Source organism: Protopterus annectens, chromosome 5.part0, assembly GCF_019279795.1.
Source record: "Protopterus annectens isolate FY-2018-M chromosome 5.part0, PAN1.0, whole genome shotgun sequence".
In the NCBI taxonomy this organism is placed as follows: Eukaryota; Metazoa; Chordata; order Ceratodontiformes; family Protopteridae; genus Protopterus; species Protopterus annectens.
The window spans coordinates 957,056,430-957,082,374 of NC_056735.1; the positions used below are offsets into that span (position 1 = coordinate 957,056,430).

Genomic DNA, 25,945 nt, shown 5'->3' on the forward strand with positions numbered 1-25,945 from the left:
CACTCTCCAGGACTGTTGTGATTCAGGCCGACAATATGTCAGTAGTCTGGTACATCAGTAAACAAGGGGGAACCAGATCTTACCCTCTTTGTCGGGAAGCTATGAGAGTATGGCAATGGGTGATCTCATCCAGTCTCTTTCTGATAGCAATGCACATCCCAGGGAACTGCAACATAATTGCAGACAAGTTAAGCAAGTCTGTTCTAATGCCTCACAAATGGTCTGTCAACATTAAGGTGGAGGAGAGGATTTTCCGTCGATGCAGCCAGCCATGCTGCAATCTGCTTGCATGACCCTTCAACAGCAAGTCCAGCAGGTTCTTTGCCCTGATCCTTTCAGTGGGGGAGTTTCCAAGAGATGCTGTACTGCCATGCTTGGCCCTTTGTTCTCCTCATTCCCAAATTTCTCCAGAAAATATCTTGAATGAAGAGCACAGTTTTCCTCATTGCACCTTGCTGGCCTTATCAGATCTGGTTTCCCTTCCTTTGGTCTCATATTGTACTCTTACTCTGGATTCTGGATCCAACTCCAGACCTACTGTCTTACCCGACAGACATGACTTTCAGGTCTCAAGTTGACTGCATCGTTTCTCCATTTCCATTAATTGCTAGGCAATCCATGCTGTTCTCCCCTGTCCCTCCCAGTTGTGTATCATCCCATAAAGCTTCCACTAGAAAGAGAAGTTTACAAAAGTAAGTGTAAAAGATTTTTTTTTTGTTTTGACACATAAAATGTATTTAGATCCCTTTTCAGCTCCGTTTTCTAAGGTTCTTGATTTTTTAGCTACTTTTCTATCTTCACGGAACCAAAAACTTCAGGAATTCTGAACAATTATTTGTTTCTTTTTCTTAATTCAAATTAGGCAAACCAGTTTCTAAAGTGACTTTAGCCAAATGGTTGACTGATTGTATCATTTTTGTATATGAAAAAGTGCTTTTACCACACCACCAAAAGCCCATTCCACCAGATCTATGGCAACTTCTTCAGCTTTTTTGTCTAGAACTTCCTTGGATGATATTTTTCAGCTGCAACATGGGCTCAATCCTCATAGTCTTATTGTTCATTACAAATTGGATCTAATCTCTAGGGGAAGAGCTGCCTTTGCTTCAGCTATGCTCAGGAATATCCTTCCTTAGAGTCTTCCTGGGAGTTAGGAGGCTGGGGACTCTGTCCCAACAGTTGAGGAATGAATGAAAATGACAACATCCGATAAAAATGTTAGGTAGTCACCATCATGTTCCAGCTCTGTTGTCCATTTTTACTTTTCCTCAACTTCCCTCTCACCAACCCCCCTCCCTGCTTTACTCCTAGAAAGATCAAAGGCTGCTGTAGGAACCGCTCTTCCTTTGTTTGAGTCACAGATTCTGATATTTCATGATTCTATTTCTCTGTAGGTATGTGGGCAGCAAATAAGATCTGAGGTATGTAAAGTGACGAGGGCGGTATGTGTAAAGGGAGCAGCTTGAGAGTTTCAGTGTTCCACAAGCTGGAAAAAGCTGCCAAGTTGGATGTGAGGATAGGATCCAAACCCAACAGTTGAGGAAGAATGGAAATGGCCAACACAGATGGAACGTTATGGTGAGTACATGACTTTTTTTTTAACTCGCATTACTGTACCTGTTGTTTTTTGTCACTGTGCTCTCACCTATGCATATAATAAAAACTAAGTGTCCTCACTGCTATGTTATATGAATAAGTAATATCTGGTGCACAGTATATGGCCTGTCGGTGCATTGTGTTTCAGTGCCTGGGTGTATTATTGCATTCATCAGTTGTTAAATCTAATATGGTGCTTAGTTGTGGACCAGACACTGCTAGTTTGTCGTTGTTGCAGGATATTGCACCCTCAAGTACCTCACACTGTCTTCACCTGCATCCAGTTCCTCCAATAGTTTCTCAACTGGCACCTCCTCCTTCTTTGGCAGTCTTCTACTCACTCATCATTTTACAATCTAAGACAGCCGTAAAGGCAGAAATGCTGTCCTTTACTTCCATTTTAATATATTTTGCTAGATGAAAATTGAGCATGAAATACTATGTCATTTAGGAACACTCACTGACACTGGGGTATTTGTTGGTTGTGAAAGCATTTGCTGCTTTCCATGCAGCTACTTTCTTTGTGGTAGGAGCACTAGATCTTTTGTGCACCAAAAAAGGTACACTGCCATTAGACGAGTTCAATTCACATTATTAGTAATACCAAAAAAGGTACCAAAAGGCAGGGCAGGGTTATTCCCTTTGTTGATTGAATATGCAGTCCATCTCAAAGATTGGTGGTCTGAATGGAGAGATGATAAAGTCAGCAAGCAAAGGAGAATAGTATTGTTGGAACTGGATTAATGCTTAAGTCTTGGTGAGTACCTTCACGGGGTGGACCCTGCTTTTACAAAATTTCACCAAGATGACACCGTTATATGGACTGTATTTTATATACATATTTCATGGACAGAAGCAGGTTAAAAAATAACCAAGTCACAAGTCACAGGATAAAAAAGTGCCCACTCCTGGTTGGCGCACTGGTGACAGGAGTGGAAAAAAATTCAGTGTAGAATCCTCAAGACACAGAAATATTCTTACAATGGGGTTAGGCCAGGTTCAGGGGGGCAGATTGTCCCCCTGTTGTAGAGAGAAGTAGAAATAAAAAAAAAAAAACACAATAACTGACAGGCCAAGAAACAGCCATAAAGATGATAGTGTTGACTACTGAGGATAAAATAGAAATTATATATTGCTACTATTATGCAAGAAGCCCAAAAAGATTAAGAGAGAAATTAGAGGAAAGAAACTACTTGCACAAGAAAAACTGTCAAAATCTTCAAATGCAAATTTGTGTTTATTAATAAAACAGATTCATGAAAAACATTATATAGACCAAGAAACTTTGGGCCTTTTAGAAAAAGAAGAGACTGAAGAAGTGTGAAAATAGAAAGAATAAAATCTAGAGATTTTTGAAAGGTATAAAAATGAAATAATGATCATGGGAAAGAGAGATCTGATATGGTGCAATATTTATGCAAAGGAGAAAGCCAACTTAATCAATACAAAAAAGCAGCTACAAAGATATTCAAAGAGAAATTACAGGCAAAGGCAACCAGATATAGAAAATTTGACAATACAAAGAATAAAATCAAAAGGGGAATGTAGAACAAAAGATTAGTAAAGAAGAATGTTAAAAAAGTAGGAGCTGAAGTTACGGAATATCTGCAAAGCGAAGGAATTAGTGTAGAAAATCTAACTCCGACAACATCACAGCACGAGAGAGTACTGAATCCCCAAATTAAGGAGAAACCAGTGCAGCAGGAAGCATCTGATCAGTTGCCATATGAAGGTACTTTGGAGCATTCAGGAGGAAACCAGTACAACAGTACAGTTGGAGTTGCAAAGGAAGGGAAGGAACAGGAAACTGTGACAACTCTGATACAGTCAGTGTTGTGGTGTGATAAGCCAGTGAGTTCCCGTATGGAAGAGCAACAAATGACACAGGATGAAGCTGAAGAGAATATGGCACAGGAAGATGTTCTGGCACTTTCTGTAGAATGGCTGCAAGAAATAGAGAACAAAGAAAGTGCCCTTAGTTCAGAAGAAAATAATCTTAAGAGAAGAGTTGCGTGATTTAATAGAGATGGATAGACATATTAAGATCAACGAAAGTCAGCAAAGACCCAAAATGTTAGAAATTTGATAAAACAAATGAAAACAGTAATCAAGACTGTCCATAGAAATTTACATGGTATAACAGTACATAGGAAATATTACTGTGCAGATAAATTAATAACGGATAAAAGTCTTATACAAAAACACAGGGCAGTAAGGGAAAGGAAGAGAAGAAATCAAATGCTGTCATGGAAGTATCGAATAGAGAAAACTGTAAAGCAGGTAAGACAAGAAGTGCTGCTGTTAGAAGAGTAAAGAAGAGGGAACAGATCAACAAAAAAAATACTTAGAAAGATAGCTATGATAAAAGCAATGCACAGTATCTGAACAGACAGGGATATATTATGCACTATTGCAAATGATAAACCAAAAATATCAACACAGGCAGAGAAATTTAGAAGATAAGCAGATAAATATAAGGAGAAGTACAAAATAAGCAATTTATTGATGACCCAGAAAAGTTTTATAGAGAAATGGGAAACAAGGCAAAAGGAATAGAAACGCCACCAAAAAATAAGAAATGTACACAATTTGGAGAAATATTTATGAAGATCCTGTGGAACATAACAAAAACGCTGAATGGATAGAAGAAATAAAAGAAAGAATTAGTTCAAATATACAGAATATAAAATGGGATGAAGCAACAGCCGGAGAAACTGAAACAAAATTTAGAAAAGCTCCTAATTGGAAAACCCCAGGTTCAGATAAAGTACCTAACTTCTGTCTAAAAGTATTAACCTCTTTACATGAAGATTTAGCCATGAGTAAGAACTATTTATACCTGCACCCCAAACAGTTGCTAACCTGATTAACAACAGAAAAAAATGATACTTCTCCTTAAAAGTGAACTTGCAAGCTATCCTAAAATCTATAGACTGATAACTTGGCTTCAGACAATGTGTAAACTGTACACTGGAATTGATGCAGACAGATTGTATAGTTATTGAAAAAAAAACTGAATTGCCAATTGAACAAAAGGGTAACAAAAGAAAGTCATCTGGAGCAAAGGGATCATTTGCTGTTAAAGTCATAATGGAGAACTGTAAAAAGGGGAAGAATATAAGTATGGCATGGGCAGACTACAAAAAAAGCATTTGACAGCATCCCACATTCATGGATAAAAGAGTGCTTACAAATGTATAAGATACACACTACATTGATCAGTTACATTAGAGTGACTATAAAACAGTGGCAAACCTCTTTACAGCTAAGCCATGATAAAGGACAAATTATTATCCCAGGGATAAAAATTCAAAGGGGGATAGTCCAGGGTGAGTCTTTGTCACAGCTGTTTTTTTGTTTTGCCCTTAACCCATTGTGCTGTCTACTACAGATTAGGTGATGACTAGAATTTGGCTCCTAGGAAACAACACAGTGTGAAGACTTTCCATCTTTTTTTTGTGGATGAAAGTCCACAGTTGCACATCTTGTTGCTGGGTGTGATACAATAATGGCAGAAGGCCGTCATACTGAAAGGCATAATAATGTGGCAAAACTGTATAGCATACCTCTCAACCATACTGAATTATTCGGTATTTACCGGTTTTGAGGGCAAAATAATGGGATGCCACGAATTTCCAAGTGGCCCCTTCAATTCCCAATTTTTTTTCTTTTTCTTTTTAGCCTATCCACATACAGTGGGTATAAAAAGTGTAAAGACCCCTGTTAAAATGCCAGGTTTTTGTGATATAAAAAAATGAGACCACAATAAATCATTTCAAAACTTTTCCCATCTTTAATGTGACCTATAACCTGTACAATTCAATTGAAAAATAAACAAATCTGTTAGGAGAAAAAAATATATAAAAAATAAAAAATGTACAGTATGCTGGTTGCATAAGTGTGCACACCCTTAAACTAATACTTTGTGTGTACACCCTTAAACTAATACTTTGTTGAAGCACCTTTTGATTTAATTACAGCATTAAGTCTCCTTGGGTGCATACCTACCCTCAATTAAAGAGTCTCTGATTAACCCCAAATAAAGTTCAGCTGACCTAGGAGGATTTTCCTGACATTTACTCAGTTTCCTGCTACAGCAGAAGCCATGGTTCACAAAGAGCTTACAAAGCATAAAAGGGATCTCATTGGTGAAAGGTATCAGTCAGGAGAAGGGTACAAAAAAAATTCCACAGCATTGGATATACCATGGAACACAGTGAAGGCAGTCATCAAAAATTGGAGAAAGTATGGGACAACAGTGACGTTGCAAAGAACTGGAGGTCCCACCAAAATTGATGAAAAGACAAGATGAAAACTGGTCAGGGGGCTGCCAAGAGACCTACAGCAACACTGAAGGAGCTGCAGGAATTTCTGACAAGTACTGGTTGTGTACTACATGTGAAAACAATCTCCTGTATTCTCCATATGTCTGGACTATTGGGTAGGGTTGCAAGATGGAAGCATTTTCTTACATACAAAAACATCCAGGCCTGGCTCAAATTCGCAAAACAATACATCAAGTCTCCCAAAAGCATGTGGCAAAATGTTTTATGGTCTGATGAGACGAAAGTTGAACTGTTTGGCCACAATTCCAAAAGGGTACATTTGGCGCAAAAACAACACTTTGCATCACCAGAAGAACACCATCCCCACAGTGAAGCATGGTGGTGTCAGTATCTTGCTTTGGGGTTGCTTTTCTTCAGCTGAAACTGGGGCTTTAGTCAAGGTGGAGGGAATTATGAACATTTCCAAATACCAGTCACTTTTGGCCCAAAACTTTCAGGTGTCTGCTAGAAATCTGAAGATGAAGAGGAATTTCACCTTTCAACATGAGAATGACCCCAAGCGTACATCCAAATCAACAAAAGAATGGCTTCACCAGAAGAAAATTAAAGTTTTGGAATGGCCCAGCTAGAGCCCAGACCTAAACTCAATAGAAAAATCTGTGGGGTGACCTGAAGAGGGCTGTGCACAAGAGATGCCGTCACAATCTGACAGATTTGGAGCACTTTTGCAAGGAAGAGTGGGCAAATATTGCTAAGTTAAGATGTGCCATGGTGATAGACTTCTACGCAAGAAGACTGAATGCTGTAATTAAATCAAAAGGTGCTTCAACAAAGTATTAGTTTAAGGGTGTGCACATACAACAAAGTCTTAGTTTAAGGTTGTGCACACTTATGCAACTAGCGTATTTTACGTTTTTTTTTTTATATATATATATTTTTTTCTTTCCCTAACAGTTTGTTTTTCAATTGAATTGTACAGGTTATAGGTCACATTAAAGGTGGGAAAAGTTTTGAAATGATTTATTGTGGTCTCATTTTTTTATATCACAAAAACCTGGCATTTTAACAGGGGTGTGTACACTTTTTATATCCACTGTATGTAAGTTCAACAAGCAACTAATTATGCTAACAGATGCACTAATTCATTCTTTTCAGGGATGACCTTTTCTCAAAGCCAGAAAGGCACTCTAGCCTCAAACAGTAAAGATGAAACTATTAAAAAATTCAAGACTCCATAGTCTGTGGGTGACTTGATACAGGTCAGTAAGTTTCCGATAAATGTTTGGTAAGTACACACTGTCAACAATAGCACTAGAGGCAGACAATGTCCTTAACTGATGAAACTTCTTTTCTCTGCATAATCCCAGTTTCTCTTGTATACATCAGTCACCAGCACCTGCAGTGAATGGTCTGTACCCCACAGCACTGTCTACCACAGCAGCATCAGCACTGTTACAAATGCTACTTATACATCATATTGAAAGGCAGAAATTAAAAAAAAAAAAATCACACCTACTGTTCATTTAAGGGTGTCCAGAACTGCCATTCTGGGTAACAATAGTGCTGCCACCTCCTCTTACAAGCCACATTATTTTTAACTTATGTGGGCTGTCCATTACTCAAGTCATTTTGACCTACTACAAACTTTCTTCCAGAGTTTGCTGCTGGTCCCTCATAATTATGCTTTGACGCGGTATTAGGTGTAAAGAAAGAGTCTGCTGACCAGTATTAATCTGTGATCAAATATCGATAAATAAAAACAACAAAGAATCCAGGAAGCCACCAACATATCAGAAACTCTTTTTTAATACGAACAAAAACACTTCAAACAAGTAAAATCAACACGGTTAAGTGCTTTCGTCTTTGATAGACCTCTTCTATCAAAGACAAAAGCACTTAACCATGGTGATTTTACTTGTTTGAAGTGTTTTTATTCGTATTAAAAAGAGTTTCTGATACGTTGGAGGCTTCTTGGATTCTATCTTTGTTGTTTTAGTGTAATTTACGGTTTTAGTTCCAAGAGACGCTGCACTAGTATTTTGGATCAATAAATATAAAACTCAAGCCTTGAACAGTGAGCTATGTAAAAATCAGAAAGTGGGAACACAATAGTTATTACTATGCAGTTGTTCTAAATGTGTACTTAGTCCAACAACACGTAAACACTTTTATTTATCTTTGTCTATTATGAAATCTGGTATAAGTTAGTTTAATTTTACAGTACAACAGTGTAAATCTAGATGTGGTGGTAGGAAGTTATTATTAATGTTGTGATTTAAAGTTATTGACACTGTGTAATTTTTTACACTAAATAAAACTCCCATAACATTACAACAACACTTAAATTGGAAATCAATGTCTGTAGGACCATATGTGAGTAGACTGGCCAATGGTGCTAATGATCTTGGCAGATACGCTGTCACTTTCTGGTAAACTTTTTGGACAAGTCACTGCAGAATTAACATCAGGCAAGAACTGATGATTCTAGGCAGTCGTGGGTCGGTTGATGAAGGGCGGGCGCCTGATAACACACAGAAAAAAAGGCATGTTTAAAAAGTTTGAGGAAAGACATTAACCTCCCATACTTTTAGTTTGATAACTAAAGCATGGTAGGGTCATGTGGTTGCTTGTCGGGCACTCCTTTTAAAAGCTGACTGAAAAGGATTAATACATTCTTCCAAAAATTTGCTGTGGAGCGGTTCAGAAAGTAATTATAGGTGGTGACTGGCAAACCTTTTCAGTAAGCAGGAAATAGGAGGGGGAACTTCTTTGGGTAGAATCGAGTTTGAAAGTCAAAACCTTGAGATCCATTGGAGTGAAACAAGTGGAGTGTGCTTATGAGTAGTGGAAAGCTCAAGCTTGAGGTAACTATTTAACTGTAATGTGACTGCTCTGCTTCATATGGGTCGGGCCAACAAATTGCATGTGTTGTAGACTGAGACCTGAACTTTCGTAAATTTGGTTTTATGGACATTTGAACAAATGTCAACAAGTTGTATGCAGACTGAGTAAAGAGAATGAAAGCACTTAAACATGTCTTGTGTTGATTTATTATTTTTTTGCCTTTAAATAAGTCCGCTTCTTAAAATCCAAGAAAACGCTGAGCAAACGGATCCCTCACCAAAAATATTTATCGCAGATAATCCACATCACATGGAAACCAAACAAAAACTCCACCAAGTGAGGATTAAGCCACCATGAGCGCTTTCGTCCCCAAAAGTACACATTAACATGGAACTTCATCAGATGGCAGCAAAAAGACATCATATCCTTTAAATACATTTGTTGTGTGACATCACTTCCCCCCCAGAATTCCCAGGAATCTTTACACAGCAAGGGTTCCCTTTTAAGAAATTCTTTTAGTTCAATATCTAGGAACCTTGCCATAGGGTATGTAATAGAAGCCCTCGCATCCACAATAGGGCACATAGGGGGCTAGCATAAATTCTTATGCATCTTGGGAATCCCAAAGATGACTGGTGTAACTGGAAAATTAGTAGACAAAAAATGTAATTTGTCTATAGAAATGAGTCTTTCTATAAATAGGTCTTACAAGTGCTCCTTAATTTTTCTGTAAGCCCCATTCAACTCATTTAAGGATCTTTCTGTATATGTAGGGGCGTCAATAATTTCATACATTTTCCTATTATAGTCACTTTGATGGATTAATACAACACCGCCCCCTCCCCCTTGTCGGGTTTCATAGCCCTTATGCTTATTTTATTAGCAAGTAGTGATAACTCAAAACCTTCTTCCTCACTTATTCTTAATCATAGAGGTCTAACCACTTTTCTGGGTGCAGTACACTCTGATGTCAGTTTCACAAACTTTTTCAAAAATGTCCAACAAGAGGTGTAGATGGGGATTGTAAGTACTAGAGACTTTTATTGCGGGAATAACCTTCTCAACTTCCTGAAAGAGTAGATGCAAATTCAGTTTTCTCACATATTGTTTGAGGTCCATAATTGACCGATTTAGAAGGTATAAAATGAAAAGCCTTTCGCCAGTAGATCACATAGGTCCACATCTAACTGCAATTCTGTAAAATCATAAACTTTAAAATCCTGTGTGCTAATGACATTCACTGACAAGGGGGGCATTAAACATAGATACAGTGGTAGAAAGTATACCACAATCAACAATATCAGACTCAGAAAATGTCAAACCAGGCGGTATTAAGTCCCCCCCCCCTTACAGGACCTCTTGTAGTTCCCTCGTCTCGGATAGAGATGGTTGTTCCTGTAACTCGGGTTCTGTGGTTGGAACGAATTGTTGACATTGGCCATCCATTTATTCTGGATGCGCTCCAATCTCCTTAGTGGGGGGTACTCTTCTTCCTCTAAAAAAGAGTAATTTAAGCCATTAGCATCTTGCTCATGTTCACCAAAATCAACCCCATCAATGTGAAATTGTCTGTGTAAAGATTCCTGGGATTTTTTGAGGAAGATAAATGAAACCAAGTTTGATAAATCATATGTTTTGATTACAATCGATGTGAAGGATCTTTACAGTGTAATTCCACATGATATAGGTACAGAATGATTTTTTTAATATCTTTTTTCAGTTGGTCTACCATGATAGGTGTATAATGTTGGTACATTTATAGGACTTGGTGCTGCATAACAATTCTGTTCTATGTGATAAGAAATAATATCTGCAAGCTCAAGGGGTAGCCATAGGTGTGGCATGTGGCAGGTTATATGTCAACATTGTTATGTTAGAATGGGAAAGGAGGTTTTTGACACAGTCTACCTTCTTCCCACACTGCCACATGTGCACCCATTTCCTTGACGATATTTTCATTTTATGGAAGGTGACCAAGGACCTAATCCACCCATTTTTGGATTACATAAATGCTACCACCTCTTGTTTTACAATTTACACACACCATTGAAGAGACTAGTATAGCATTTGGATGTTTTGCTGAAAAAATACAATGTACTTAATAGATTTGTGGCTGTAATACACCAAAAGGAGACCTATTCTGACAGTTTTTTCCACTTCACGAGCTGCCACCCCTTTTTCTCAAAAATGAGGGGTGGTAAAGGGCCAATTTGTTAGAGCGGCCAGAATGGTGAGCCTATGGGATGACTTTTTAATAGAATGTCTGTTTTGTAAGAGGGGTTACCCCAGGGAACTCAACCGAAAATATCATGGGTGAAGTAGTTGAAATAAGAAGGAATGGACACTTTCGGCCTATTTTAGATCCAGAGACCAGTACTTCTCCATCAAACCTTGATACTCTAACACCACATCAGGGTGTTAGAGGTGGGGTCCATACTGCCACATCCACAGAAGCTATTTGTAATTTTAATATGGCCTTTAATCAGGATTCGTCAAGAGTGTGTTTTCTTACTACCATTGCTTATGACTCTAAAATGTTCGTAACATTTTGACTAAAAACTGGGAACTTCTAATGAGTGATAGTGCCATTAGGGGTTCCATTGGTGCTAAACCTATTTGTGTGTATAAGAGGGGTGGAAATCTAAAGAATATATTGGAGTGTAATGTGAATAGTACAGGATTTGGTTTCACTCATAAATGTGGGAAATGTAAATTTTGTTTCTTTATTTTTGAGAATAATGAAGTTAAAATCAATAATATTAAACTAAGGTTGCGATTTAAGGGCTCATGTGATACTGAGAGGGTTGTGTATGGTGCAATATGCGATACATGCCCTTGCTTCTATATAGGAAAAAAATGAACGAAAACTTAAAGTTAGAATAACTGAGCATGTAAGGAACATCAGGGACAAGTTTGAATTCAGTGCACTTGCTAGGCATACTACACAACACCCAAACCACACATTTACATTTTTTATTTTGGATATAATACCTTGTTCGGAAAGGGGGGGGGGGCTGGCAGTACTTATTAGAAAAAACGGAGCTAGTGTGGCAGCTCCGTTTGAATGCTACATGCTGGCCGGGACTCAATGACATTGTTTCTATTTGTAGTTTACTAAAACTAAAAGCACTGTATAGATGATATACATAGGTTTTCTATTCTGGTTTTCCCTAATGGGTTTGCTGGTTGTATTTGAGCAAATGCAAGGCACAGAGCTGTTTAAGCTGTTTTAAATGGTAGTGCTATACATGTTGCTTGTAGGATGTATTTTTTATTAACTTTTTATTTTTTTATTTTTACTTTCTGTTACACATTTTTTAACATATACTTTTAAAAAAATGTTGCTTTATAGGATGCATACATATATACATATATACAACAAAAAACGAAAAAACAATATATAACTTTTAAAACAGGCGGAAAGGAATCAATAAGAGCCGGCAAATCGACTAAACCTGTTTTATTGTAAGCGCTTTCAGCAAGGTGCTTACCTCGCCTTCTTCAGGCATACACACAGAATCAATTAAGCCATCTTAAATAGACAGAGTAGTTATGTTGATTAATTACCTTAAACTTAATTAATGATTTAAAGATACATAGAATCAAACCAAAATGTAATGTAAAACTTTATAAAAACACTATTGTTAAGTAAGTAATAATAACCTAAAAAACACAGTATTCTATTCTTCTAAAAATGTTGGAATTCTCACGAAGCATAAGAGGATGCATGTAAAAACAAAAGTGCAAAATAGAGGATGTACTAATGACAGTGAATAGCGTTTGAACATACTTTTAAACACTTTCAACATTAATAAACCAACCCTCTATTCTAACAATACAAAAATATAACTTGAACTTATTGTTTTTCTAAAAACTATTAGTAAATACTTTCTATAACTCATCAATTAATATATAAGTTGACAATTAATATTTAAGTACAACATTCACTCAACCATAACCATATTTAACAGTATGTAATATAGTCAAAAAGTGAACAACAGCCAAAATATCGACACAAGAATTGGTAATAATCCCAATTTCAACTTTAACACAGTGGTGGCTAACAATACAAGTGAGCATACCAATGCTAATGCCCATTGTGCCAATAATCAAGTAGTAAATTAGGAAGAACTAATTCCGTCTATGGCATCTTTCCTGAATAACAATGTTTTTTTTCAATAGCATACTTAATTCAAACACCAATTCACCTTGTGACACGCAACAACAAGATGAAGTATCGTTGTCTATGTTGATTAATGATTTTGACAATAAATTATACAAGTGCAGGAAGTTGCAACTTGAAGTCTCCTATTTGGAAGAATGCATTGAAAAGAAGGTGATACCGAAAGGTTTACGCCAATGGCGTTACCCTGCTGGATTGGTTAATAACTGCACTTTCCACAAAGAAGTAATAGAACTTTTTGAACGCCAAAGATGTGAATTTCTTAAATCTCTTATTAATTTTTATAATAATGACATCCACAATATGAAAACTGGTTTAACTAACCTTGAACAAGTCATTAAAACGCATAAAGATTTTTCAAGATATAAGTACGAATATTGCAGGATCTTCTCTAGTATAGAAGCAACAATGGACAAACTTTTGCTTACGAAAAAGAAAAAAATTAACAAGGGATTTAAATGATTATTCAAATAATAGAGATTATCCTAAGCCCCCGCAGGTAGCAACTTTGGTTCCCATTTCTAATGGAGTAGCATATAATGGGAACAGTGATAATGTCAGCAAAAATCCACAAGACTCTCCCATTGACAATTCCGCTGACATTAACAATGATACACAGCCTTTAAGGCGAAGTGAAAGGCTCATAAATAATAATAATCACAGGAATAACAATAATAGGGCTAACAACACCAATAATGGTAGGAATAATCAAAATGGGCGTGTTAACAACAATTGTAATGTCAACAATAGTGTGGAGTTTAATGATGGACATGAACAGCAGGGTTTTCGCAGGAACCAGAATGGGCATCAGAACAGTCGCCAACCCAACCAGAACCAAACGCAAACGAGGAACAGAAGGAGGCAGAGGAGGAGATAGCATCATCTTTTGATTTTGGCTCTGTCCCACGTATTTATATAAGTTCAGGGGGTGATTTTAACATTTTTAATTACAACATCCTCGAAGTAGAACAAGAAATCGTGAACTTTTTGTCTAAGGGACTAACTTTTGTTCCAGGAAAGAATATGGACATAGCCAAGATGGTTATTGATTTAAAACTTTTTGTCAGAAAGTTGAATCTTGATCTGCTTTTTGGTGAAAACTCTTGTATGACTAATACTATCAGAGTCTCTAGTTTGTTTAATCCCCCCTTACATCCAAGTCTTAACATCTTTGAGAGAATGTATGAGATGGACTTTTGGGCAACTAACAACAAGAGAAATCAACAAGGTAATCATTTTAATACTAGCCAGTCTGAACAAGAATTTTTAAAGCTACTGAATGACTGTAACATAAGAGTCATGAAGCCTGATAAGGGGGGAGGTCTGGTGTTCATGGACCATTGTGTATATGTAAAAAGTATGAATACACTTCTTAACACTGATGTATATATGCAGGTCAGTCTTAATGAAGTCAATTCAGTGCATAAAAAGATTAAATCCATGCTGAATGACTTATTTTTAGAAGGTTATATAGATCTAGACCTGCACCAATATCTAACTATGTTAGCACCTAGAACACCAGCTTTATTTGGCTCTCCAAAGATACATAAAACCATTAATAACCCTCCCTTCAGGCCTATTGTTGATGGCTGTGGGTCTGTTACATATGGCTGTGCTAAATACATAGACCATATCCTCAAACCCTTAGTAGAAAGTGAGCCCCATATATGTTAGGATTCATGGAGTTTCCTGAATAATATTAACAATTTAGTATATCTTAAGGATACTTGTTTTTTAACAATTGACATCAAGGATCTTTACACTGTAATTCCACAAGAAATTGGTTTGGAGTGGATTAGGGATTTTTTATTAAGAAAGAAATCCAGTGACAACACTATATATTTGATCGAAATTTTGCTTGAAATCGTTTTGACCAATAATTTTATGGTCTTTGAGAACCAATTTTATTTGCAAAGAACAGGAGTCGCCATGGGGTCTCCCTGTGGCGCTAGCTTTGCCAATGCGGTCATGATACAATGGGAGAACAATTTTTTGTTTACTAACACCATGTTCCAGGACAATATCTCCTGGTATACTAGATACCAGGATGACATGTTCTGTATTTGGAAGGGTGACATTTCCCTGATACCAGAGTTTATTGAACAAATAACACAAACTACTAGGTTTTTGGAATTCATTTACGAGATAAGCGAATGTTCGATCAATTATTTGGACATCTTGTTAATTAATGACAAGATAAATGGAAGATACAAAAGCTTAATTTATAGAAAACCTACCTACTCAAACACATTCTTACATTTTTCTAGTAATCACCCTTATCATCAAAAGAAAGCCGTTGTCAAGGACCAAATGGTAAGGGCAGCTAGAATGGTTACTGCAATATTGATTTAGAGTCCGAATGTGCAAATCTTATGAATATGTTTTTGAGTAGGGGATATCCATACCATACGGTTATAAATATTCAGAAAGAAGTGGTTTTTAAGAGGGGTATAGGCCATTTTGTACCCTTATTGAATAAAAAAGAAGGGATCAATAATATGGAGGGTCGTTCTGAGAAAGATAGCTTAGTAGATCAAAGAAGAGTATACAACTTGCAACATGCTGGTACATATCACACTAGTTTTTTGCATACATTCTCCCTTGATTACCATCTTATTAGAGATATTCTTAACAAAAATTGGGAGATCATCAAAGGTGATGAAACACTGATGAAAACTTTGGGTGTAAGACCAAAGATCACTTTCAGGAGGTGGCGTAATTTAAAGGCTATATTAGAAGTTAAAAGGAAACCACAGATGAATAGGCCCATAGGTATGTTCAAATGTGGTTCCTGTTCTCAATGTAAATTCATCAGTGTCACTAATTATGTATGTATTAATGATAGAAATTATAAGATCAGTGGTAGGCATAATTGTGACACGAAGAGCATCACTTATGTAGCATTATGTTCCCAATGTAAAGCTTATTATATAGGTAAAACTGAAAGAAAATTTAAACAACGTGTATACGAACATTGTTATGCCATCCTGAAGAAAGACACTAACAATGCATTGGCTAAACATTGCCTAGACCACCCCGGACATAGTTTTAAGTTTACCATCCTGCAACATAGAGCGCAGGACATTGGGGGGGGGGCCTTGGCAAATACATTTAGAAATAGATGAATTAATGTGGCAGATCAAGACTAGAGCCCATATTTATTCTGGATTAAATGAATATATCTCTGTTAGATGTATTTTGAAATTATTAGCCCTTAAAAGATGATAGTTCACGTTTTGACTATATTACATATTGTTAAATATGGTTATGGTTGAGTGAATGTTGTGCTTAAATATTAATTGTCAACTTATATATTAATTGATGAGTTATAGGAAGTATTTACTAATAATTTTTATTAAAATAATAAGTTTAAGTTATATTTTTGTATTGTTAGAATAGACGGTTGGTTTATTGATGTTGAAAGTGTTTAAAAGTATGTTCAAACGCTATTCACTGTCATTAGTACATCCTCTATTTTGTACTTTGGTTTTTCCATGCATCCTCTTATGCTTCGTGAGAATTCCAACATTTTTAGAAGAATAGAATACTGTGTTTTTTAGGTTATTATTACTTACTTAACAATAGTGTTTTTATAAAGTTTTACATTACATTTTGGTTTGATTCTATGTATCTTTAAATCATTAATTAAGTTTAAGGTAATTAATCAACATAATTACTCTGCCTATTTAAGATGGCTTAATTGATTCTGTGTGTATGTCTGAAGAAGGCGAGGTAAGCACCTTGCAGAAAGCGCTTACAATAAAACAGTTTTAGTCGATTTGCCGGCTCTTATTGATTCCTTTATGCCTGTTTTAAAAGTTATATACATATATATTTTTTATGGTTTGATTGTTCATAATGGCTGACTTTTAAAATGCACAAGTTGTGTTTTTTTTTATCTGTTTTTCTGGGGGGAGTGATTTCACACAACAAATGTATTTAAAGGATATGATGTCGTTTTGCTGCCATCTGATGAAGTTCCATGTTAATGTGTACTTTTGGGGACGAAAGTGCTTATGGTGGCTTAATCCTCACTTGGTGGAGTTTTTGTTTGGTTTCCGTGTGATTTGGATTATCTGCAATAAATATTTTTGGAGAGGGATCCGTTTGCTGAGCGTTTTCATGGATTTTGTGGTTTTTGGACTTTTTTGTTTCATTTCAAGGTCCACTTCTTGAAATGCTGTTTGCAGTTTCCTTTGTTGCTATAACATAGGCAGCTGACTGCTCTGCTTCACGTGGGTTGAGGAAACAAATTGCATGTATTGTAGACTGAGACCTGTCCTGGACTTTTGTAAATTCGTTTTTAAGGACCTTTGAGCAAATGTCAAAAGTATGAAGACAGAGTGAAGAGAGTCGTCTTCTTCTTTCAGCTGCTCCCGTTAGGGTTCGCCACAGCAAATCAACTGTTTCCATTTCTTCCTGTCCTCTGCATCTTGCTCTGTCACACCAACCACCTGCATGTCCTCTCTCACCACATCCATAAACCTTATCTTAGGCCTCCCTCTTTTCCTGTTACCTGGCAGCTTCATCCTTAGCATCTTTTTCCCAATATACTCTGCATCCCTCCTCAGCACATGTCCAAACCAATGTAATCTTGCCTCTCTGGCTTTGTCTCCAAACCTTCCATACTGGGCTGACCCTCTAATATACTTATTCCTAATCCTGTCCATCCTCGTCACACCCAGTGCAAATCTTAACATCTTCAACTCTGCAACGTCAAGCTCTGACTCCTGCCTTTTTGTCAATGCCACTGTCTCCATCCCATATAACATAACTGGTTTCAAAGCACTTAACATTTTTTTGTCAATTTATTATTTTTTTGCCTTTAACTAAGGTCCACCTCTTGAAGTGCTGTTTGTAGTTTCCTTTGTTGTGATAACATAGACAATTTAAAGTGTTAAAGTGAGTTAAAATGTTGATCTGCATCCCATTCATACCTCTCAGTCTGTCAGAGAAGAAATCTGGACAAAGCCAAAAATAATGGTGGGGCAAAAGCCTGAAAAATAGGGACATATTTTAAATATTGCTCCTGTAAACTCAGGTAGTTGCCAGCTTGCTAGAATAACATGTTTTGTATTATTATGTTTTTTTCTGAGGGATATGAAGTCTGAAATTGAAATGTCTGGCATTATTTATGATTTAGTGACTTCAATTTTTATGTTGGTATCCCACAATTCCATTAGAGTGGGTGAAGTTACATGATTATGTGTACAAATTTTATGTTAATATGTCTGAAATTTGGCCAGTTGTACCTACTTTTCATGGGCCTTTGTCCAGATTTTTGCTGTTTCCAGGTTGAGTGATATGCTGTATAGTTCATCAGATGAGGAAATGAAGGCACAACTTGAAAGTGGTCAAAACTTTATCAGATGAGATAAGAATGTCATTTGGTCTTGATAAATGTGCAAAAGCAACCTTTAAAGCAGAAAATCGGCAGCACCAAGAAAATATCAGTCTGGGACAGGAATGTGCTATTAATGAACTTGTGCAAGAGGAAATGTATAAATATTTAGGGATTGATGAAGGATCAACAATAAAACATGAACAAATGTGAATAAAACTTAGTAAGGAATATTTTAGAAGAACAAAATTAATACTGAGCACAGCCCTGACATCTAGGAACAACGTCCAAGCTATAAACCAGTTTGCTCTTCCTGTTATACCTACAGTTTTGGAGTAATTGACTGGCCCCAAAAGGTTTTGGATCAGTTGGACAGGAAATGAAGAAAAATGCTTTGTGCTTATCATATGATTTATAAAAATCAGTGTATACCACGATTATATATTGAGGTATGCACCTTCTCAAATTTGATTGTATGTATAGATCTGCAGTCATAGAACTGCATACATATCTGATGACCTCACAAGATCCAAACATAGTGAAAGTTTTCAAACATGAGAAGAACAAGTCTAAAATGACTTCCCTGATTTATTTATTAGAAGCATATCAGTGTCAAATGGGAATGAAAATCAAACCAGAAGTAGATAAAAATCAGGCATTAACTGAATGTGCCAAAAAACAAAAGAATGAATATAAGGTGAAGGATGAGATGTGAAGGCAAGAAATGTGCAAAATGCATAAATATATTTGCAAGTACAGAAAACTCCTGGAACAACCTCATGTCAATCAGGATCTAATGCAGGAATGATTAAGGAGAGGTGAATTTAAGTCAAAAGCTTAATGTTGGTGACCCAGAATAATAGATTACATAAATGTTGGTTTACAAAGCCCATTGAACATGTCAGAGAAACAGAGAAATCCAGGTTTTGTAAAGCAGAATTGGAAACAGTCGCATATCTTGTTGGATGTGACACACTAGTGGCAGAAGGCCTGTATACTGAAAAGCATAATAATGGGGCAAGACTGTTGCATTGAGGATTGTCTAAATATTATAATATTGAAGTAGCTGAGAAGCATTGGAAACATGAGCCGTAAAGCATTTATAGGAAATGAAGTTTATATTACATGGGATCACCCATTACCAACAGTTCAAAAACGAATGTGAGAAAAACAAATATAGTAGTTCATGAAAAGAAGACAAAAGTAGCATTGATCATTGAAATTGCTACACCCAGTAATTACAGTGTCTTAGATACAAAGAGACACAAAGTCATACAGAATTTGCAGGCAGAAATGAGGGCAGTGTGGAAAAAGGATACCCAGACAGTTTCAGTAGCAGTAGGAGTAATGGATCTCATAAAAAATAATCTACAGTCGTATTTAGATATGGTACCAGTACATGTAACTCTGTATGAATTGCATTTAGATAAGGTACCAATACATGTAACAATGTATGAATTGCAGAAAGAGTAAATTCTGGGCACACTGTGGGTGCTGTGAAGACACTTTTGGCTAACATCAAAGATTAAAACAATACTAATGTCATAAACTTTAATCATACTTTGACTTAGGAATAGGGTCCATTCCCATTATGCTATTAGAAACCCAAACGACTTGGAGAAATTAAACAATTAGACAACTTAAATTCACATTATTAGTAACACCAAAATAGGTACCAAATGTCAGGGCAGGCTTTCTTGATCAAATATGACAGTCCCTCTCACTGATTAGCCATTTTTTTCCTAGACTGAGATTGACTGACCTAGATACATGTCTTCCACAGAACTGGCTGGTACTGTAGAATTGCCTGCATGGACCTGAAAACACTGAAATTGGCTTACTTCAGACCCTCCTCTATTGGCTGGTAATGGTATCTTCTACACCACAGTCACTGTTCAAAGCTGCATCCCTTCTAGTGGTATGATAAGTTGCACCTCCATTACCCCATTGGATAGTCTCCCTCACCAACTTCATTTTCCAGAATTATTTTACTACTCCATTGGAGCAACCCTATTCCCAAATATTTTTACCATTTTTCTGGCTGCTGTTCCCACCTGGCACTACCACCAGTATACTCCATTTTTCATAATATGGCTTTGAGAAATATTGTAAGTAAATGTGACTGGTTAATTAGTGTGTTAAGATCTGAAGACTTTATGAAGAATTACATCCTACTAATACGAGCCAAAATAAAGTTTTTGAAGGAATTTTTGACTCTACAGCCGTTCTTTCCTAATAAAAAAAAGTTAGAGATTTAAGTTATATCCTGTACTAATTTTTAGGTTTGAACCCATGTATTTAGTTCAGTTTTGATATAACTATTTTGGGTTACTGGTACTCCATTCACTTTGTACTGTAGTTGTCTGCTTACCACTGTATTATGTGAAATTACACAAGCAAGTGGCTATCTTGCTGGAGGTTGCTGGAATATGTTGCTGTAGTGTGCCAGCAGAAGAATATAGGTGTGGAAAGTGGGTTTTTGGCATTCCAAACACATGCTTGATGATGATGTGAGTCTCTTGCCACTGTGGTGTTGTATTGTGTCTTAGTCATGTTCGGTGGGTTGTCTGTTGGTAGCTCCAGGGCATATCCGGCGTTGTCAGTAAGATGTCTTTGTGGGAAGTCATACCACACAAATTTCTGGTATAGGTCAGACGTGTCAGACATGGGTAGATTTGAATTGCGTGGGTGGCGCACACATTCATAGTGCATAATACCCTGTGCATTGCACATTACCTGGCAGTTGATGCAATGAAATAGAAACCCTTCTGGCTGATATAATGTCGTCTTTGTGGACCAGACTGGGCCTTAATAGAACATGAGTGTAATCATTAGCTCCTAGAACCTGGAGGAATAAATGCTATTTTGTTGAATGTGCACATTGTATTTTTTTCCCTGCTGTCTGTTCTTTTCGAGCCAGATATGATGCTCCACGTGCTTCAGCAGAAAACCAAGGAACTGTTGTATTATTTTTAAGGCAGATGCTTGTGATATACCCACAGTGTCACCTGATGGTTACTGGAAGGTCCCTGTAGCAAGAAATGTCAAAGCTACATATCAGTTTTCCACTCTTCCTGTGAGATTCCATGTGATGACAATACATGTCTACCAGCTGTTATATGGTGTCTCTGTCCACATGTTGTGGAAGTGATGATATGTTAGGCACGGTTGAATCCTTCTTTGACTCTGGATGATGAAGTGCTCGTTCATATACACTAGCTAAATGCAACAACTAAAAGTGAACTATTCAGCTGTTATGGTTGCTGCTTCCAGCACTGTAGTTTGGAGAGTGTTACTCTTTACTGAGAAACCGTAGAGTACAAACTCATTGTTGGCCTCTGCTAATCATGCAATGTTTATATATTTTTATACATTTCTGAATTGCTCCTCCATGTTGTTTACCCTCATTTGCATTTGGGCTCATTCCCACAATGTTAGCAATTTCCATATCCTTGCATTGTCATTAGTATATGATGCCAACCATGCAATTTTTCTTACTTGTGTGATGATGCTACCTGTGTCTCTGAAACATCCCTACCCTGCATCATGCCATTACTCAGCATGATATTTTACCTATTACACTGTGCTGTTTGTTTCTGAGACCCACCATGTATTAGTACACCTTATAGTTGGGGCTTCAAATGTTAGCTTAGAATTCCACATGATGGTGTCCTCCTGCCCCTGTTGGTATGACTAAAGCAAACGTTGCTACACTGCTTTGAAAGCTGTATAGCACAAAATGAATGTTATTGCAGGTGATCAGTGATTCTTTATTGAATATTGGATCATAATGAACCCGTAATTATCATGTAATGTAGGAGATACCATGTCCAACAGAATGAATAGAAGATGAGCTCAGATTTCTTTCTGTTATCAGTTTATTGTTGTAGGTGCAGAACAGCTGAGTTGGGTTACCTCACTTACAGTAACATCCTTTGCCTTTTGCTTTGCTGAGTAACTTGGATAGTTTGTTACTTCTGTGATGTCTTGGTGGTTAACTACTGTGACTATGGTGTATAGGGTCCTGGGTTCGAGACCTGCATGATTGTTGTGGGTAGGAGGTTGTCATAATGGTTAAGGTGTTTACCTTACAAACATAAGGTGCAGGGTTTGATTCTCACATGGGGTAATTGGCTAGGCTGAAAATGACCCACAAGGGCAGTTAGCCTAGTACTAATCTATGAACCTATCTATGAACCTATTGACTGTACAGGATTATGAGTCTGAGGTATACAGGTTCTCACTCTGGAAGCATCTTTAGGTTGTGTTATGATGTTTTAGTTTAGTAACAGTACAGCAAAATTTGATAAAATGTTCTTTTTCAATAATTTGATTTCTGGTTAAGTCTGCATTTGTAGAAACAGTATATATGCATTACTATGTGCCTTTAAAGTAAGAGTTTATTACATGCATTTCTTTTTTTTTTTTTACGTAAGTGTGAAAACGTCAAAGTGCATACATCTGCAGTGGAAAAAGACAAATGTACAAAGCAGTGTCAAGTTTACGTTCCTGATGGAGCCTCCTATACTTTGCCAGTCCAAGCTGGAACCTCAGTTAGGGAGATGTTATTTGGTCTGTGTTGCAAACTCGGCATAAACATTGCTGCAGTGGATCTCTTCTTGGCTGGTGGAGACAAGGTACTGTATTTCAGATTTATTTTTATTTGGACCAATGTTACTGACTAATTTTTCAAGAAACATTTCAAGTGTGTGTGTCTCATCACATTTCCTGCTCCTGGTACTTCAGGATTCATCACTCCAGTTTTGATTTTCTGCCTGGTAGAATAGTTTTAAGCTACATCAAGGAGAATTTCACTCAAAGAGGTCGATGGCAGTAATAACTCACTGGCATTATTGTACTCAAAATTCATATGCTGTCAAGGTATACCCCACATTGATGTGCAAAGCTAGCAATGCTTTAAGGAAGGTCACATCCACTTATTGTTTCACTCTTATTATCTGACATCAGGCTGGCTTGTAATATAGTTCAGCTGATTAAGTCAGTGAACTGCGAACAACCTGTATCTTGTTGACCTGACTTTGATAACTGCAGCCTGTATGTGTACAATGTGCATTCTGAAAAGCTTGCTTATCTGTCCAATATTCCTGCATCAGCATTGAAAACAAGCAATTTTGGTGAATGGGTCTTGCCTTGTCAAAAGAAAAGTAACAGTATGTATGTATGTGTGTCTTTGCAGAAAAGTGTAAGTTTTACTCATACTTATGCCACCTATCTTTTTTCCTTGTCAACTAGATGTTTTTTTATCCAATCATCTGCATTTTGTAGTTCGATAATCCCACCAAGCATTAGTCCCATTTTTAGGTATTTTTCTGTATAGCACCTACTGTGTAAAATTCTGTCTCCTTCAAGAACGAATCACTGCATTACATTAACATTTAAATTTTGACAAAAGAAAAAAATATTGCTGAGTGGCCCATTAGTACAGCAGTTAGGACTGTTGCTTCATTGTGCTTTATTCTCCATTTGGTATGCCTGCTGTGCAGAGCCTGCAAGTTCACTATGCATCAGTATGTTTTTTGCTGTGTGTTTTGTCTCTGAAATCCCAAGGATATGCATGTAGGTATGTTGCTGATCCTCCAAATTGCTCAGGTGATTGTGTATGGTGTGCGTGTGTGTGTGTACTCATGTGCATGTGTATGCATCTGTCCTGCAATTAAATGGTATTCCACTGAGGATAAATTGTCTTATGTTCATTCTGTACTGGGAAAGGCTTGAGTTTCCACATAACCTTGAAAAGGATAAAATGCAAATTGGAAAATGAGTGAGTGAATTAATTGATCTATTCAAGCAGGCATTTAAGCAGTTTTAACTTTTATTTTTGTTTTATATTTTGTATTCATTTGTTAATCTGGTAAACCCACTGGACATGTCTCCCTTTTCAAAGGGTGGGGGTGATATCTGAGAGTACTGTGTGGTTAAGTGATTTGCTGGGTGACACACTGTAAGCAAATGAGATTGAGAGAATAAAGTCCTGGATTGCAGGAACAGCACATTAGCAATGTACAGCCTTATTCCAGTGCACTAATCAGTTTTGCTGAACAAACTAATAATATTTTATATTGCATTATTTGTATTTTTTTACAAAATGTTATGATTTCTATTTGTTTTTGTGAAGACCATGCCCTGGCCCAGCAATCAAGGAGCCTCAATCCTCACCGCTAACACCAGGGAGGTCGTCTCATAGAAGAGAGGAAAGGATAACTAATACACACAGTAAAGTGCAATTTCCCTTAAGTGCACACAGAGATCAGAGTCAGTCTGGGGCTGGTTGCTCCTTTGCTCACCAGGTCCCCAATAAGACTCCCCACTGGCACAGCTATAGGGCCAGGTCTCAGTCTAACTGGGCAAGCTAAAACCTCCAGTACCCTCTCTGTCCAACCAGTGCTTCGTGTCTCTGCCCAGGTAGCTGATACATACACACACACACACACACACACACACACACACACACACACACACACACACTTTGAAAAGAGGTTATACAGCCAAACAGACTTTCCTGGGAAAAGGCAGGCACAGGTTCTCCAGCTGTGCCCCTATTACTCAGACCATACGGTAGTAATTCCTGCCATCACCCAGTTAATTATCAGTTACTAAAAGGCCCTTGAAAGGGTGTCCAATTATTACTGTGCAATTTTATAATCCAGTGGTAGTATGACTAATCAGTCTCAAGGCTTATTGGAAGGGCTTATTACAATAAACTCTATAAATATATAATGTACTCTAAAGTATACTTTATCTCTACATAAACCAGCCACAGGTAGAAGGTTTTAAAATATTTAATAATAAATAATTAAAACAAAAGATAAAACTACTACACCACAGAGATATCTAATAGTTCAGAGATCACACAGAAACTTAAAATAATATAGTAGGACAGGTCTGATTTCAAAGAAAAATACCTAATTAATCTTTACTAGCTTTAACTATTCCTACAAGAAATCACAGTGCTAGAAACTTACATGTGAGCTTAGGCAGAGTGCTGAGTTAGATATCCAAGATCAAAATGCTTCCAGTCTCTTGTGAGAAATAGTATTTAAATATTACTAACAAACATGTCTCTAAGGCTCTCTCAAATTACATCGTTTTTCCAGTATTCATATTGCATCATCTTAACACCTGGTCTGACTTCTCAGGCCACAAACTGCATTAGTTTGCAATCTAACACCTGCTCAGAAACTTAAAACAATACAAGGCATTTCACATATACACTGTAGCAGAAACCAGAGCAATAAAGCACCTTCCACATGTATATTCTGGTCATAAACTTTAGCCTTAAAACAATGGGCATGAAACCTTCATCCAGATGCACTGGAGCCGAATTCTAACATGAAAGGGTCACAACATGCTTCACTGGGCCAGTAGAGTGCAATGTTGTCACATATTTTGCAGTTCCACATTTCACAATATTCTTTTACACTCAAGAAAACATGCCTGTATTTTACATTTATTTACAAATGCCAGAATTATATATCAAATTCTGTTTGACTAGGCTGGCAGCCTTTGCCCATCTCTCCCCAATCGTCACCCCCCCCCCGGGAACTCAAGCAAGTTTTTCAAGTGCCCCTTGAGAAACATCGCTTGAGAGTATCCGGTCTATTTGGGTGTACCTCACCCCATTCCCCGTCTTGAGAGCCCATCTGCATTGGCAATGCTACTCCCACGGTGATGCTG

The 25,945-nt window shown here is 37.1% G+C and overlaps 1 protein-coding gene across 1 annotated transcript in view; it reads left to right on the forward strand.

Moving 5' to 3' along the window:
* The window catches only part of LOC122802295, a 1,020,490-nt gene that overhangs the window by 634,114 nt on the left and 360,431 nt on the right, over positions 1-25,945 (forward strand). Inside the window, exon 9 of the mRNA XM_044071943.1 lies at positions 22,687-22,887. Within this exon, the coding sequence (XP_043927878.1) occupies positions 22,687-22,887 (201 nt within the window). The remainder of the gene's footprint in view (positions 1-22,686; positions 22,888-25,945) is intronic.